Raw genomic sequence first — 17,212 nt, forward strand, 5'->3', positions numbered from 1 at the left:
GAATGTAGAATGTCATGAGAATGATCCCTTTTTAATATACGGATTGTCATTCCTCGTTGTTTATCAAGGTTCTATCATCGATGTCTTCTTATTCAGCCAGTATTTTTGACAGAAAAGCCAAAGAAATAGTCACAATTTAGACTATTCTTTCTCCAATGCTTCTAACCCTTAAGTTCATTAGTTCTAAACAATAACCCTGTTTCAGGTCCTCGTACCATTTAGAAGCTTCTAGAGTAATATGCAAAACTTCTTTTGCTTGAATATTATCAGTCCAATAATCGTTATTTCAATGAAAAATGCTTGAAAAAGATTATCAAAATGGACAAGATGAAATTTTGTTGAGAGAAAAGCTCGAAATGAATGAATCAATCAAGATAGCAAATTTTTCTAGAATACAAAATGAGAATAAATTAATCAAGATGGCGTATTTTGTCAAAAATACAAAAAATGAATAAAATGGAAATAAGTGCCCCAGATATCGTAGCATGAGCTTCTCTGCCCCAAACTTCTTGAGGACCCTTTTGAACTTGATATATGTTTAGAAGTCCTAGAAGACTGTGTTAATCCCCCAAGATGTAACGTATCACCTTCTTGCTAATTCAGAGAGAACAAAGTTACCGCATGCCCCACCTTTGATTAAAATTTGAACTGCCCATTCCTGGGTTTTCAATTCAAAACCCCTTTGGTCTGAAGGCGCCCTTTGCGGGTTTTCACCTTGGCCTCTCCTCCCTTTTTTTAGGTGAAGTACTTCTGGACTGAATCTGAATTCACAGGATTAGGCATGTTCTTTCCATCCATCTCGGTCAAAATTAACACTCCTTTAGAAAAGCCTTTCTTTTACCACATAAGGTCCTTCCCAATTTGGCATCACTTTCCTCTAAAGTCTTTTTGTATGGGAAGGATTTTCTTCAGTACCAAGTCTCCTTCGTGGAATTCCCTGGGACGAACCTTTTTATTGTAAGCTCGCATCATTCTCCTTTGGTACATTTGACCATGACGTATAACTCGTAGCCTCTTTTATTCGATCAAATTCAGTTGATCATATCGGGATTGAATCCATTATACTTCATCTAGTTTCAGTTTTGATAAAACTTAGAGGGAAGGAATATTTACTTCAATGGGCAAAACTGCCTCCATTCTATACACCAATGAGAAAGGTGTTGCCCCGATAGAGGTTCTGATAGACGTTCGATAGGCAAAAAGGGCAAATGGTAACTTATCGTGCCAATCCTTATAAGTCTCAGTCATCTTTCCTACGATCTTCTTGATGTTTTTATTGGCTGCTTCTACCGCACCATTCATTTTTAGGTGATATAGCGATGAGTTGTGGTGTTTGATCTTGAATTGATTACAGACCTCCGCTATAGTGCTGTTGTTCAAGTTCAACGTATTGTCGGATATAATCATTTCTGGCATCCCGTACCGACATATGATCTCTTTTTTTAGGAATCTGCTCACTGTTGACTTTGTAACATTGGTGTAAGAAGCGGCCTCTACCCACTTAGTCAAGTAGTCAATAACTACAAGTATGAATCGATGCTCATTCGAAACTTTTGGCGAGATCGGCCCAATGACATCCATGCCCCACATAGAGAAAGGCCATGGAGAGGTGAAGGGGGCACGTGAATCTTGTCTCCATAAATTTGGCACTTATGGCATTTCTTGACATATTTGATATAATCTCCTTCCATGGTGGACCAATAATATCTGAATCTCATGATTTGTTTGGCCATTGTGAAACCATTAGCATGTGTTCTACAAACTCCCTCATGGATCTCTTCTAAGATTTGTTAGGCCTCTACAGCGTCTACGCATCTTAGCAGCACCTGATCTTTTCTTCTTCTATATAAGATCTCTCCATCTCTACTTTCGCTACATCGTCTAGATCAGGGACAACAGGGTTGGTTGGATTATCTCCCGAGTTAGAATCCGAGCCTTTCTGAAAGTTTATTGGTGCTGAGGCGCTGACTTGGTATTAAGGTCTGATATGAACAGGCACTCTTTGTGGACATATATCTGGTTGTGCCTGAGTGTTCGTTGGGGCAAAACCTGGAGGATAAACAGGGTCCTCATGATCAATCCTAAAATTGATTACAGGACTCTTTCCTTTATCATTTCCTCTAGCCAATAATTGTGCCAGTTGGCCCATCATAGTCTTTTGGGATTTTAGCACGTCCTATTGGATTTTATCCAATTGTTCTTGCATCTTATCTTGCATTTCTTTTTGCATTTGTTCCAACCTTTTCTAACCTTTGATCCATTGCTTTTGTTTTCTTTCTTATGCCGTAAGGATGTTCCAGGATAACTAAAATAATTTTATTCAATTAGGATCTTTTAATGGTCATTAATGCATATGATGCGATGCAATGCATGAAATGAATGCAAAAATGCGTCAATTATAATTCAATTTCATTTTGAAAACTTTATTAAAAAATAAAATCCTTTACATAAAATAGATTACATATACGGTTTTGCCCTAATGCTCAAAATTCTAGTTCTCTTAAGTAGTGAAGCTAGCTCTTTCCCCCGGTCTAATTCCAGTTCATATCTTACACTTAGTACGTCAGCCTGTACCGTCAAGGTTTGTAAGTGATCGGTTACCTTCCGAATCTGAGCCACGGCTTCTCCCATAATGTGATCTCTGTTTCTGACCTGGTTTTGAAAAACGTGAAGTTGTTCATTTTGACGGTCTTCATTAGCCTCTAAGTACTCGATCCAGATCTCACAATTTTGCAATGCCATTTCTAACTCTTTTGTTCTTTCTTTCATTTCTTCAATTTTATTTAAGCTTGCTTTCAATTCTATCACAAAGTTTCGATTTTGATACCGATGGAGAGAGCCTTCTAACTCAGCCACTTTATCTTTTAGTTTACCTTTTTCTCTTTTGTTCTCTGAAAAACTCTTCATTAGAGCCTCATTTTGTGTCTGGAGCTCTTGGAATTTCCTTTCCCGTCTATCAACCTTGTTCTTTTCTTCTTGAATCTCTTCACGCCACTGCTCCGAAGTTTTTCCCAACCCAGCAGTTCTCATCGATCGGCGCACCTTCTTATAATCTATCTTAAAGCTATCTAGATCCTCTTCGGCCTTGGTTTTCCCTTTTCTTAATCTTTCTGTCTCGATTTTTTGAACATCCGCATCTAATCTCAAATTCATCTTTTCTTCTTCCATTTGCTCTATCTTCTTTTCTAATTCCGTATTTCTCCTTTCAAAATCTTGCTTTATAATTTTCAATTCAGAAGGGACGACTCGCAGATGTTCTTCTATCGACTAGCTGTTTTCATGACCTAGCTCGGAGATATTGTCATTGACCCTCTTACTCCACCATTCATAATATTCTGGAGTTGTCATTGCTCCTACGGTAAATCTTTTCATCTGATGAATTTGTTTCCACGCGTTAGACATTTCTCGAATCTTTCTCTTGTAGTTATCATCCTTGTAAGAAAACTCACACTGAGCCAGCCCCTGTGTTACCGGTATGAACTGTCTTGATCTATATTGTCTTAACACGAGCAAAGGGGTATATCCGACAGCTCCCCAAATTCCAAGTAAAGGAACCCAGTCGAAGTCCCCACACCGGTACAAAATCTCGTCAGGCACCATCCAAGGAGCTTTCCATTCAACATCTTCATCTTGGAGATTTTGAAGGATCGCCATCCATCTTTCCTCTATAATGTCATCACGTCTTGGTGTCACTTCTAATTCTTTTAATGGTGAATAATTTTCAGATAATACTCGATATAAAATCTTATCCACTTTCCAAAAGTGACTGTGAAACCAAGCCAACAGAAGCTGTGCATAACAAATGAATCTTCCCTCACCTGCTTTCTGACATGCGCTCAAAGATCTGAATGTCTCAGCCAAAATTGTTGGGACAGGTGTGACCCTCCTACCAAGTTGATCGAACAAATCTATAACTGCTTCGTCTATGTTTCCTAACGCTTTAGGAAAAATAACCAGCCCGTAAATACTCAAAGCAAAAACATCGACCTTTTTCTTTGTATCGAGGTGTGCCAAAATCTGATATCGCAAACTTTTCCAAGGGATACATTTGTTTTCCCTTTTTTGTTTGATCTGCACCGTGACCCATTATTCTCTCATTCTAGTGATTTTCATTAGCTTCTTTGCAAAAGTTAGAACATTGGCTGCTCTAGAATAAACTTTATCCACTTGAACTCTCGGACAATGAAGTAAAGCCGTATACTCCTCCACAGTAGGCATCATGTCTACTTTCCCAAAGGTGAAGTAGCTATAAGTAGAATTCCAAAACTGGGTTAGAGCTCGAAATAAATACTCATCCACCTTGATGTCGAGTAAATACGGCAAATCACCATAATTACAGCGAAATAACTGTTTGACTTCATCATCCCATTGGGCCCATATTTCTTTCAACTCTTGGAGATTATTCTGAGTTACGCTGATACAAGTGAAGTCTCACAATTCTGATGTGTACCCCTTCGTCAGACTATCACATTTTTCGAGTTGCATTTTTTTACCATATTCGGACAACCGCATTATTTTCCACTTTATTAAGAAAATTTTTTTCCATGATAAGTTTTCTATCTAGTAACCGAATGTGAATCAGCGCCTTTTATAATGTAATGTCATGTAGTCAAAATGTCATGCAGCCAAAACAAAACACCACAAGTTAGTATCATGTACAACAATAAGATTCAATACAGATAAGAAATAATAAAGCACCTATTTGGGTAGTTATTAGGGTTCGACGTAGTTCTCCCTAGGGCAAGTTCCTAAGGTTCACAATATGTGGTTTGGCTTCTAAGGTAAAGGTACTTGAATCAGTAGATTCCTCGATCCTCATCCATTATAGGCTCATGCAGACCAAGTTCGGTTCAGGGGAATACATTTCCCTATGGCTACACAGAGATGAAAATCTCACGAAAACATAGGTACGGATGTATCCCGAAAGCGATCCACTATCCTGCACGGAGGTGAAGACCTCACGAAAGACTAGTTTCTCACTCCCACTTAAAAGGGTGCAACCAACGGTCATGCAATGCCATATGCAGAAAGATACCAAAACTTAAACCAATAACAATTATAAACCACAATGATGAAGATCGTAAAAAAGACAAACGAAATGCAACGAAAAGATCGTATGTTTAAACCAAGTTTTCGATTCTCGACAAAAAGATAAAAAGTAATTAACTTATGGCTTGACTCTCTTGAAGATCCCCAGTGGGGTCGCCAAGCTGTTGACACCATTTTTTCGATAAAATGGAGTCGACTTAAATTTTGAAAACAAAAACGAAAAACGAGAGTCGCCACCAATCTTTTTTGATGAGGTATGATCGGGTCACCTCGAAAAGTGGTTGTTTTTAATAAATTATTTAATTTTATTAAAACAACGATTTTGGTCCACGAAATTCAGAAAACGGGTTCGGGAGTCGGTTACGTACGAGGAAGGATTAGCACCCTCGTAACGCCCAAAATTGGTACCTAGTTAATTAATTAATATCTTAATGTCGAAGATTGAAAACTTTGAAGAGTTTTAAAAATACGATCCTTAAAAAAAACTCGAAATACATGGATTGAAATTTAAGATTCTTTTGTTCCGAGAAAATATCACACCCAATACATTAGGATACGATACTTTAAATCCTCGAAACCAAAATCACCTTATGGTTTCTAAAACCCATACTTTGAAGTTTTAAAAGGATATTTGGCTATTTGGTTAAACGAGAAATCGAAACCCAACACGTTAGGGCACGTTTTCTCGAATTTCCAATCGCAAAATATTGCCTCTCTAGAATAAAATATTGCGTTTTTTTTTTTAAATTGAAAACTTTGAAGAGAAAAAAAAACACGATCTTAGGGATTTTCGAATAACATGGGCTGGAATTTAAGATTCTTTTGTTCCAAGAGAATATCACATCCAACACTTTAGGATACGATACTTTAAACCCTCGAAACTAAAATCACCTTATGATTTCCAAAACCCGTACTTTGAAATTTTAAAAGGATATTTGGCTATTTGGTTAAACGAGAAATCGAAACCCAACACGTTAGTACACGTTTTCTCGAATTTTCAAATGCAAAATATTACCTTTTGAAAATGTTCCTTTTGAATCCGAGTAATAACTATGTTTTTTTTAAATAAAAAAATAAAAATCATATGTGCGAATTTGATCATATTTAAAAATACACTGTTTAAAACAAGAAGATATCATACACGATTAATAATAATAGCACTATATAAATTGAACATAATCATGATGTAATATACATAAATAAACAATTATATAACATCGATGCTAACAAATCCTAATGCTAACATGCATGAAAAATGACGATGTAAACGGCAATATAATAATAACATTCATAACGACAACTATAATTATAATAAATAAAGACTAAAACTTGAAAGTATTTAAAAAAGGGACAAATAAATAAATAATGAAATAAATAGCAACCATAATGGCCAAAACAAAATGAACAAACCAAATAATAAACAAATAAATAAATAAATAAACAAATACTAATGTAAGTCTGATTAATAATTGAAAATAAGTAAATAAATATTAATTGAAATAATCAAAGAATCTGTTTTTTAATAATTAAAAAATAAATAAAAATAATAATTAAACAAGGTAGGGGACCGAAATAGAGCACGTGCAAGGAGTGAAGGACTGATCTGGAAAATATTCCCGTCCTTTATACACGTCGTTTTGCGCAGGGACCCAATTGAAATGGGTTTAAAAGTGCCGTGGTTGAAATAAATAAAATAAAATAAAAAAGGGATGGACCCGGTTGTACTTCACTGCATAAACGGAGGGGCTGACCATGAATTAGCCCCTTCTAGCAAAACACGCGGATCCTCAGTACTGTCGCGTCGGGTCACGGGTCAAATGCCAAAACGGCACCGTTTTGGCCACTGATGCCAAGGCTCAAAACGGCGTCATATTATGCCGCATATAAATATTAAAAAGTACAAAAAAAAACATTTCATTCTTCACTTAAAAAAAAAAGAAAACAGAGAGTCAAACTTTCTCAATAAATTTCCTTTCTCAGGCTATTAGGGCCTCTCTGGCTTCCGACGCGCCGCCACCATGGCCAATGGCCGACAGCGAAAGAAATGGGCTCTTCGGCCCTTATTTCGCAGCGCACCGAAGCTGGGTCTTCAACCCAAGGGACCGAGAGCTTTAGACCTCTATCAAAGCCCCCTTCGAACGGCGTTGAAGGGTCCTCCGCCGACGGAGCCACGGGCGATTCAGGTATGTCTTTCCTCTCCTTTTTTCTATTTATTTCGAATATATAGAAGATACAAAAAATGGATCGAGAAAAAAATGCAAATCGGAAATGTTAAAAAAAATCACCTTTAAACTTGCTTTTTTTTTCTTATTTCAAATGTTCGTGTTTTTTTTCTTTTTTTTTTACATTGTTTGGTTTCTGGCTTATATATCCGAATACAAAGTGTTTTTTTTCTTTTATTTTTCATTGCCTCTACTGTTATTGGATGTTGTTTTTGTATTTCTTACAGGTATCCTTCTTTTGCAGACGATGGCGGTCAACGGAGGCAAGAATTTTCCGTTTTGGTGCAAGTAGGGGCTGCCTAGGGCAACGAGTGCGTTGGAGGCACATGAGCAGCGGCGTAAGGGGCATTAGGGTTTTAATTTTACTGAAAATGTTTAAATGTTGGGCTAGGGTTATTTTGGTTTTGGGCCAGGGCATTTTGGGCTCATTATTGTAAATGGATTATTTTTTGGTTTATTTGGGCCCGGGATAAATGGGTCATTACACAAGTCAAAACTTTAATAGGCGCATTAGAAATATATTGAGTAGCAACAGTAGTAATACATAAGATTTTGAACATCGAAGGAAGGTTATGAAGTTGAGTGGATGGATGAAATTAAAAAGAAGCAGCAGCTAGTACAACTTTCCCTTTTCCCTGGACTATTCTGCTCACAATGAGTTTTTATAATTAAGAAATTTAGATTGTTTTATCACAAATATAGAAATCAAACAATATATGTAAACATCAAGCATCACAAACAAACAAACAAGCTAGCTGCGGTATCAAGAGATTGAAAACCTTCTCCTCCTAGGCTTGGTAACGTCCACTCCAAGGTTATCATCGATATGGGAAGTGTCCTTGGAGCCATGTCGGAAGGGATTTAGCTTGCCTAGAGTCTTGGACATGGAAGAGAAGAAGGTAGGCTTTCTGGTCCCAACGCTCTTTGAACTAGTTCCAGTTTGATTGTTCTTCTGCATGTCCGATATGTACATCTTCATCTTCAAAAGCTCCGTTCGCAATGCCTCATTCTCCTTTACCAGCGACACGTCTGCCTGCAACTGATTCCTGGTGGTCACGGCGTCTGGCTGGTTGCGGTCATCCGCCCCCCCACTCCTTAGCTTTAGCTGATCATAGTACAATGCGTGCAAAACAATCTGCACAGGCAAGCGCTTGTTTTGGGATGCATGCACTCGAGCTTCATAGGACAGCTTCAGGGGGTCCATGGAGCTGCATACCTTCTCCCTCTCTATCTCGTCCAGATTTGGATGAGACTGCATGCATGCATTAATTCATTCATTTACAAATTAACTCACAATTCATATTTGTTGATAAATTATTCAACTTTCAGATTAATTAAAAGATTAAAAATTAACCTTGAGGTAGACGTCAATGGCCCGGTAGAGATCATCCTCCACCTTTCTGGCTCCTTTAGGGACGAGATTGGCGATGCCGTTGAACTTGGAGATGGAAAGTTCAACTGCAGTTGCTATCTCCGCCAGGTATGCGTCTACAGTCTTAGCAACTCTCTGCATCGCGGAGGAACTTACCTCCCTAAAATCGCCGCCATTGAAAACAGCCATGCTCTTCTCCTTCTCCACAAACCCGGAGATGATCCTCCTCACGCTGTCCAGATCGAAGAGCCTCTCCCCATCATATGTGAAAGACAGGACCAAAAGATCATCAACCGTAACATGCTCCAATATGAGCGAGATCCGTTTCTCCGCCTCGTTCCTGCAAGCACTGGAGGCTTTCAGAAAAATTGCACAGCGGAGAAGGCAACACAAGAAGTGGATCGGAAAGGCAGCTTTCTCCGCCGGAAGCAGTTGCACAATGGACTCTAAAAGCTCACGCTGCTGGATCCGAAGATCAGAGTCAATGGGCTCCGAACACTTGATGCCGTTGCCCGAGTGATCTCGTACTAGATCTCGGAGCCATCTCTCCGCGTAAGTTATGAGAGCGGCAGCGATGGTTAGGGGTTTTGCACCCCTTTGTTTCATTGCGCCAATGATTCTACCAAACAACTCAACGTCCAGGATCGATAGCTCTTCCGTCCACCAGTTTGGAGGCGTACGGCAAGGGAAACTCGCCTCGTTACAAGCCTGCAGGCACCAATCCAGTTTATATTTAATATTCATGGTATATAACATAATTAAATCGATTCGCATAAAAAATACACGCACCCTAGCACTGGCTACATCAATGCATCTTTGAACAATCTTGAGCTCCTCAGCCATGGGAAGCAGATCCTCGCATGATTTGAGAACGACGACGGCGCCAGAAAGGCTAGACAGGGCAACCTGTGAGAGGAAATCTTCGGTGCGCCCTGCCAGGTTGTTGTCGCAGTATTTATCCGTCATTTGGAGATACTCGGCAGCACATCGGAGAGCCGCCACGTTATGCACTGTAATCTCGAAATTAACGCCGTAGCAGAACTTGGCTGCTTTCTCGAAGATCTCAGGGCCTCCGGGGATTTCAGACAGGTTGATTCTTGTCAAATCCGCTTCATTTGTTTCCATTATCAACTTCCTTATGTAATTGCTCTTTGCCACCAGCATGAACTGCATTCATGACCATATGCCCTGTTGGATCATACCCAGAATTTGCCACTAAATATTAAACATAAAACGCAAAGGAATTTTACCTTGTGGAGATTGAAATTGGCTTCACCAACTTCGACAATAACATCAGTAGGAATCTCTTGGGAGAAAACCCTGAAATTAACCATAAATAACGATAACTAATAAAGAATCGCACTAGGGTAATACAAGTGAGTAGGCATGGTAAAGTAATTGGATGTACCACTGGCCGGTCCTCTCCATGGCAGTGGACAGCCTGCTGTTGCTCCTTAGTGGAGTAGCCATAGATAGGCGAGCTGGTTTGGTAAGGGGAATGAAGAACGTAGGGAAACTGAGGAGAAATGGAGCTGTTTCTATTATGAGAAGATGTATAGTTTTTTTTTATAGAGATTCAATTAATCTCATTGGCTCCTTTGATTTTGCTTTTCATGCTTGTGACCTTATCCGCTGTGAGCTGTGACTAATTTTGAGTATGGACCATTATACCCTGATACTGCTTCACGACAAACCGTACTTTCCTTTGGCTATTACATTGGATTTAAATATCATGGAAAAAAAATAAAAAAGCAAAGCTTTTACGCTTTTTTTTTTGAAAAAAGAAACTTATAAAACTAAGTTACATGGTTGAAAAATGGAATCCAAAAGTTCTTCTCTTTGTCAGCTTTGATGAGCGTTGAGATTGCTTTGGAGGGTTTCAATTAGTTGTAGGTCTTTTTTTTCTCCAAAAATTAATTTGGCTATAAAATTCACATTTTGATTTTGCTCTCTAGGAATGTAATGTAGGATTTAATTATTTTCTTAGGATAGGATGCGTTATATCCTTCTGATAAGAGCAGAGTGTGAGGTCTTCAAGATACTTCCATAAATAGCTTTAACTGTCTCCAAGTTGTTAGATTGAATTATAACCTTGACCTCGCCTCTTCGCTGGATGAGTTTTAGACCGTCAAGAATATCCTAAAGTTCTGCATTAAAGATCGAGCAATTACCTAACTATTTGTTGTAACCTAAGATCTACTCTCCATTTCTGCCTCGTAGCACTCCTCTTGCAGCTACAGCCCTTGAGTCCACTTGAACGGTACGCTTTATGTTCAAAGTAAAAGAAAGTATCATGGAACACCAACTTTAAGTATGGTAATAAAAAAAATATAATTAATTAATTGAAGAAAAAAAATATTGAAGAATCAAATTAAACACTTAATTAAAACAGGAAAAACTCAATTATCATTCGAAAATATTTGAGAACTTTGTTGATGTGATCCCATCGAAACAATGGATTTTTTTAATCCAAAATATGTTGATTTGAAAAATAGTAATATAGATTACGGGTGCCTTTGGAACACTGATTTTGCTCCAGCGCAGTGCGTTTAATCACCTTTTTGGAGCAATCGCAATGGTGCTCTCTATTTGGATGACAAACTTCAGTATAGTAAATTTATGTGACCATCAGTGAAATAAAAAATTTTCACCAGTGAAAAAAGTTCCAGTTAAATCTCACTGGACTTTACTTCCTATTTTAGCCTTCCTTCAATTGTTGTCTTTTAATGTCTTCATTTTATTTTAAAGATTGTAGTTTTATTTATTATTTATAAGTTTTTTTTAAGATCTTAAAATAAAATTTAATATAATTTAGATAATTTATATTTTAAATAAATCATTATATTTATTTAATACTTTTTATGTTAATAATATTTAATTTTATATAGTTTAATAAATATATGAAAAATAAGTAGAAATATAATTAATAAACACGTAGATGAATAGATGTATGAAAATAATGTTATAAAAAAATATTTATCATTGTTATAAAAATATATATAACTATAAAAAATTAAAAATAATTATCATTTTATCTAATAAATAATTTAAATTAATTTATAAATTCACATATTTTAATAATTTTAAAAAAGTAAAATAATTTAAAAAACTTCTATTATATATCAATTCTAATATGATGTCCTTAATAGTTATTTTTTATTCTTTCTCCAAACACACACTCCACCATTGTTTCTAATTTCACCGCTACAATATCCAATCTTACCGCACCGCTGTTTTTAACCTCAGCGGAGGTAAACACACTGCTCATCCAAACTAAGCCTACATCATGACATCCTTGTCTACAGGAGATGACATCCAATCTCTACTGATACTCTACTATCGGCAAGAAGACATGATCTAAAAATTAAAATTTATTTTGCTGATTTTAAATTTTAAAATTTTATGGACAAAATATTATCCACGTCTTATCAACCCATGATAGTGGAGATCAAGAATCCAAATTTGGTAAGTAACGATTGTGTTTGCAGGGATTATACTAAAAAGTGGATGAACAGGAAAACTGGAAGGCTGATATTTAGATGCTACAAAGTGAGATGTAACATTTGTTGGTAAGTTTATTAGAATCATAAGTATAAATTGTATTGACGTGTCGTGGAATTAGAAGGGTTAAGAAAGAAGAGAAGCAGATGGGTGATCCACTGTATGCAATTTTTGGATTCAGTTTTGTTTTTATTGTTAATTAGAAGGTAGGGAATGAGAATAATTGTTGGCCCCTCATCCCCATTTCACCACACATTTCATACTTTTAATAATTATTCTTTTCATTTAGGTTCTACTTATTTCATTAGATTTCGTAATTTAAAGGCCCATTAACTTTATAAAAAAATTTATTTTAACTCTCATTTAATTTTTCAATTTTTTTAGTTCTTAAATTTGTATTTTTTTGTCAAATCACCTTAAAATAGATGAAAAAGTTAATATTTTTTAACTTTGCTGACGTGGACTGCCACGTGGATGACATGTCAACATTTGATTAATTTTTTAAAATTTAAAAAATTTAAAAAGTTATTTTAAAAATTATAAATCATTAAAATTATTAAAACGGTATAAAACTTATAAGTTTTTAATATTTTAAAATTGTAAAAATTTAAAATATTAATTGAATGCTGATATGTCATCCACATGGCAATTCACGTGTATGACACATCAGCAAAGTTAACAAATGCTAACTTTTTCATCCATTTTGGAGTGATTTGACAAAAAATACAATTTCAAAGACTAAAAAAGACGAAAAATTAAATAAATGACTAACATAACTTTTTTTTATAAAATTGGGGAGCCAAAAAAATTATTATGCCTAAATTAAATTTAATATAGACACTTATATAACTAGACCAACTTTCATATTATAATCAATGTTTCTTTGACTATGTCAGATAAAAATTTATTAACCTAAAAAATTTATTAACCTAAAGATTAAGCTGCAAAGAAAGTGGTTATGAATACCACATGACATGTATTTATTTCCATATATTTTGTTAAACATCTTAAACCCTATAACTACATCTATAATTTAGAGTAAACTACATTTAATATCAATTAATGATCAGTAAGTTTACACTTTAAGCACTCAATTGAAAAAAATTACAAGTTAGTTACTAAATTATTCGAACATTATCATTTAAGCCACTGAATTCGAACATTATCATTTACTTTACTAACCCATTAACTTGATAACGGGCATCTGATCTATCCATTAAGTCACACTATTTCATTATAGGGTAAACTACAGCAAAGTTTACTCAACTATTTATAAGTTTGTCATTTCATCACTCTATCTTTACACCACTACCCCTTATCTCAATAATTCAAATCGTATCAACAACTCAAACCTATCAAAGCCATTGTCAATCACATGCCTAACCTGACCAACTTAGCAACCTTTCATACTTAACCCACTTTCTTTTCCTCCTTTGGCCAAAATCATAACCCAATAATCCACAATCAAGCTATTCACACACATTTACCTTGAATCAACAACCAAATATCACTACAATCACAATCAAAACAAACCAAAATTTTTAAAAAAATCTCCCATTTCAACTGGCACTAAATAGGACCTAGGGATGGAATAAAATTAGAGAAAATATAATCAATATACATAAAAGGAGTCAAACGTTTTAGATTCAGTCAAGAGTTAGTTGGAGAGCTCCAAGCAACAAAGACTCAATCCAAGGGTGAAGCCAGAATTGTTGATAATGGGGATCGAGATATTTATATAAAATATACATGTTGAAAGTAGGCCTAACCTACAATATATTTCTAAATTCGGGATAATCTTGATCACCAAAATTTAGAAAAAAGAAACCAAAATAAGTTAAATGCTTAATTTGTATTAGATATTATAATTATATAGGTTTATCTTTTTACCTAATTAATATTTAAATACTATTCATACTTAGATATTGCAATTATTAAACTTTATTTTTACCAAATTAATATTTAGATACTACCTTGTATTAGTTTACCAAATTAAACTAAAAATGTTACTAAATTTATCATTAAAAAAGTATAAATTCTATAAAAGAAATCAAATTATAAAAACTTTGTGGTGGCCAAACACAAATTTGTCTTTTTTTTAACAATAATTATAATATCAAATAAAAGTTTTTAATGTAAAAGGGCCTAAAAAGAATTTTACCAAAGTTTAGGGGGTTGAGCCCCCAACCAGCCCCCCAACTAAATTCGCCTTTGATTCAATCCAAATGATCAAGGAGAAAATCTCTCTGAGAAGAAGAACATATTGGAGTCAAGCGACCATCCAACGATGGTGGACAAAGATAAAAAAGTTTCTTCATTAGGGCTTTAGGTTTAAATTAACAATGTTTATTTCAAGGTAAAAATAAATTGTAAAGTTGAAAGATGTGGGAAAAGCTTTAGTTTGGTGTGTTTCTTCTCCAAAGGAGGTCGAAAAATTACAAGATTACTAGAATACAATTGTGAAAGATGTCCCAAAATCCCATTGCAAAACTTTCAAATAGTCTAATGGCCAACACTTTTTGAAATTGGGCGACTAAAGTGTAAATATACTAATAGTTGAGTGACCTTGGGTGTAATTTACCCTATGATGAATAGTAACTTAACTGCCACATAAGATGTTTGTTACCAAGTTAACCGGCCAATGGCTTAAACGATAACGTCAGAATAGTGCAATACCCAATTTGTAATTTTTTGAAATTAAGTGACTAAAATATAAACTTATGGATAGTTGAAAGACCTTGGGTGTAATTTACCCTCTGATATAAAAGTTTTAATTTAAAATTGAATAGTATTTAATGGTATTAAGTTCGGCAATTCCACTTTTCCAAAGTATTTAATATAAATGAAATAAAAGTACAAAAAGTTTATAAGGGAATCATGATCCGTTAAAATATCATTATATCTATTTATATAAAAAGAAAAAAGGAACTATTAGTTAAAATCTGTAAATAATTTTTATTATAATTTTAATCATAAAACTTGAAACATTTTGGTTATTCAATAAATTGTGAGTTAACAAAAGAAAAATCAATATAAATTTTAATTCCTTTATTCAACAAGATTGGAATTATGTTATTATTATTATCAAATAAATTAATCTAACTCCTGCTAGCAACTAACTTAAGTTTTTTTAGCCATTAAATTAATGAATATTTTGCATCTTTACTCTTAAAAATTAATAATTTAATTTAAACTATTTTAATAAAAATATTTTAATTTTGTCCTCCCTAAATTACAGTACACTTAATACTTGAATTTAATTAATTATATGTAAAAAAGAAAATTTAATCAACAGAAATCCAACTCATAGATACTTGTAACAGTGATGTGTATACATACGATTTATTACTCATTTTCAATATGATTGTAAGTAATTGCAAAGTTGATATGGGACATATTAAGGTATTTATAATGTTAGTTGGACAAAGACCGGGAATATTGAAGAATGGAATTGGATAAAAGTAAAAAGGGCGAATGAATGCATCCATGAGGTTGGGGGTGATGCCTGCATAAATGGGGAACCAGCAGGCAGGAGACGACTATTATTATTAGCCATTTAGCCTATGAGGAAGCAATAAATGTCGGGTCCCTCCCCTCTTCACTTCTGTCCTTCTTAGATCTAATTTGTGGACTGAATTCAACCGTAGCTTTCTTTTGCTTTCAATAATGTCTAATGTCTTGCTCGCTTTCCTTCTTTGAATAATGTCATGGTGACCCGCAATTTCGCGTTATCAGCATCTTTTCTTTTTATTTCAATAATTTTCCAAGGGTAATTATTTGACTACTTAATCATGCATGATAAAATCTCTATCTTTTTTTTTATGCGAACAACGTATTGCACACTATGCCATCAATATGGTCAAATTTCCAACTTAAATTTTGAATTTTGTAATTTTTTTAAAAATATATTTAACGTATTGCAAAAATCAAATATTAATTTATTGTCTAATCAAAAAAAATATTAACTCACTGTAATTTTCTTAATAGCAAGATGATCAAATTATTTAAATCTAACATAATATAAAATTTCAGAGGTCGATGCATGTATCGAAGGGTGCTTGAAGGCAGTTGGTTTATAATCATTCAAAAAAAACAATCTTGTTCTATTTATGTAGGAACAGAAGCTGAAGCAATATTTAGAGAGTTTGCTTAACAAATCCGAAATAGTAAGTGAGTCAAAGAGATAATAAAGAGAGAATCAATACATGATATTTGTTAATGCAGTTTGCATTCCCCAATCCTACTTTGAAGAGCCTCGCTCAGAAAATGATTTTATTCAACAACTGATCGAGTACAACTCTTGGTTCAAACTCAATCTACCATTTCCCTAGCATAATCATGACCCTAAAGTCAAACTCAAATTGTTACAAATTACTTCCCCTAAATACCTTACAATACATACAATCTCTCTCCATAAAAATCTCTAAGCAAAAAGTGTCTAAAACACCCCCAAACAGCTGAAGAACAAAGTCGGCTATCAACCTATTTATAGGCTTTTCTTCAATGTTGATCAGCAGCCAAGAGATAAATTTTTGTCACTAGTTTAAATGTAGATAATTGTCTTCATAACTTAGCTTGAAAAATATTCAAATAAATCTCTTTATAAAATAACTTTCCATCAGCTTCAAAACTTTTGAAAGATAAGGATAAACCTAAGCATATTTAACACTTTAAACTTCTCTCTTTTCCTCCAAGTCAATCAAATGGATAAACATGATATTTTTGTACGAAATGCTTCTTCATTTGCTGCACTAACGAGATTAAATCAAAAGTCAAGCATGCCAACACAAAGATTTTGACTACACCAATGTTGTCTTCCTATTTATTGTTCGAACATGAAATAAGAGAAGCAACCAAAGTTCCAAAAATTATGACATTGGAGTTGTTTGTCGCCTTGTTTGAAACATGGAGGCCAAAAACACATACATTCCATTTTCTATGCGAAGAGGCGACCATAACACAAGAAAATGTTGCTTTAGTAATTGGCCTTTCAATCAACAGGCATGTGGTAATTGGAGCTAGTAACGCTGATATGGCATACAAGTGTTATTGGTTTTTAGGTTCGTCC

The 17,212-nt window shown here is 34.7% G+C and overlaps 2 protein-coding genes across 3 annotated transcripts; one reads left to right on the top strand and one right to left on the bottom strand.

Moving 5' to 3' along the window:
• Positions 1 to 6,609: 6,609 nt before the first annotated feature.
• On the top strand, positions 6,610 to 7,760 carry LOC107933794 (uncharacterized). Of its 2 annotated transcripts, none has more exons than XR_001693709.2 (2): positions 6,610 to 7,232; positions 7,516 to 7,760. XR_001693709.2 is itself a non-coding variant. In XM_016866074.2 (2 exons), exons 1-2 carry the CDS (start codon positions 7,068 to 7,070, stop codon positions 7,706 to 7,708), a joined length of 375 nt encoding a protein of 124 aa, XP_016721563.1. In that variant the 5' UTR covers positions 6,949 to 7,067; the 3' UTR covers positions 7,709 to 7,760. The 2 variants fall into 2 exon arrangements, 1 of the variants encoding a protein (XP_016721563.1); XM_016866074.2 differs by having other exon boundaries at positions 6,949 to 7,232; positions 7,499 to 7,760.
• A 4-nt stretch (positions 7,761 to 7,764) lies between these two features.
• LOC107933793 (root phototropism protein 2) lies at positions 7,765 to 10,335 on the bottom strand. Its single transcript, XM_016866073.2, has 5 exons — positions 10,052 to 10,335; positions 9,894 to 9,963; positions 9,433 to 9,810; positions 8,626 to 9,351; positions 7,765 to 8,523 (listed from the first exon to the last, which is right to left on the bottom strand). Exons 1-5 carry the CDS (start codon positions 10,111 to 10,113, stop codon positions 8,035 to 8,037), a joined length of 1,725 nt encoding a protein of 574 aa, XP_016721562.2. The 5' UTR covers positions 10,114 to 10,335; the 3' UTR covers positions 7,765 to 8,034.
• Positions 10,336 to 17,212: the final 6,877 nt, after the last annotated feature.

This window comes from Gossypium hirsutum, chromosome D08, assembly GCF_007990345.1.
Source record: "Gossypium hirsutum isolate 1008001.06 chromosome D08, Gossypium_hirsutum_v2.1, whole genome shotgun sequence".
Lineage (NCBI taxonomy): Eukaryota > Viridiplantae > Streptophyta > Magnoliopsida > Malvales > Malvaceae > Gossypium > Gossypium hirsutum.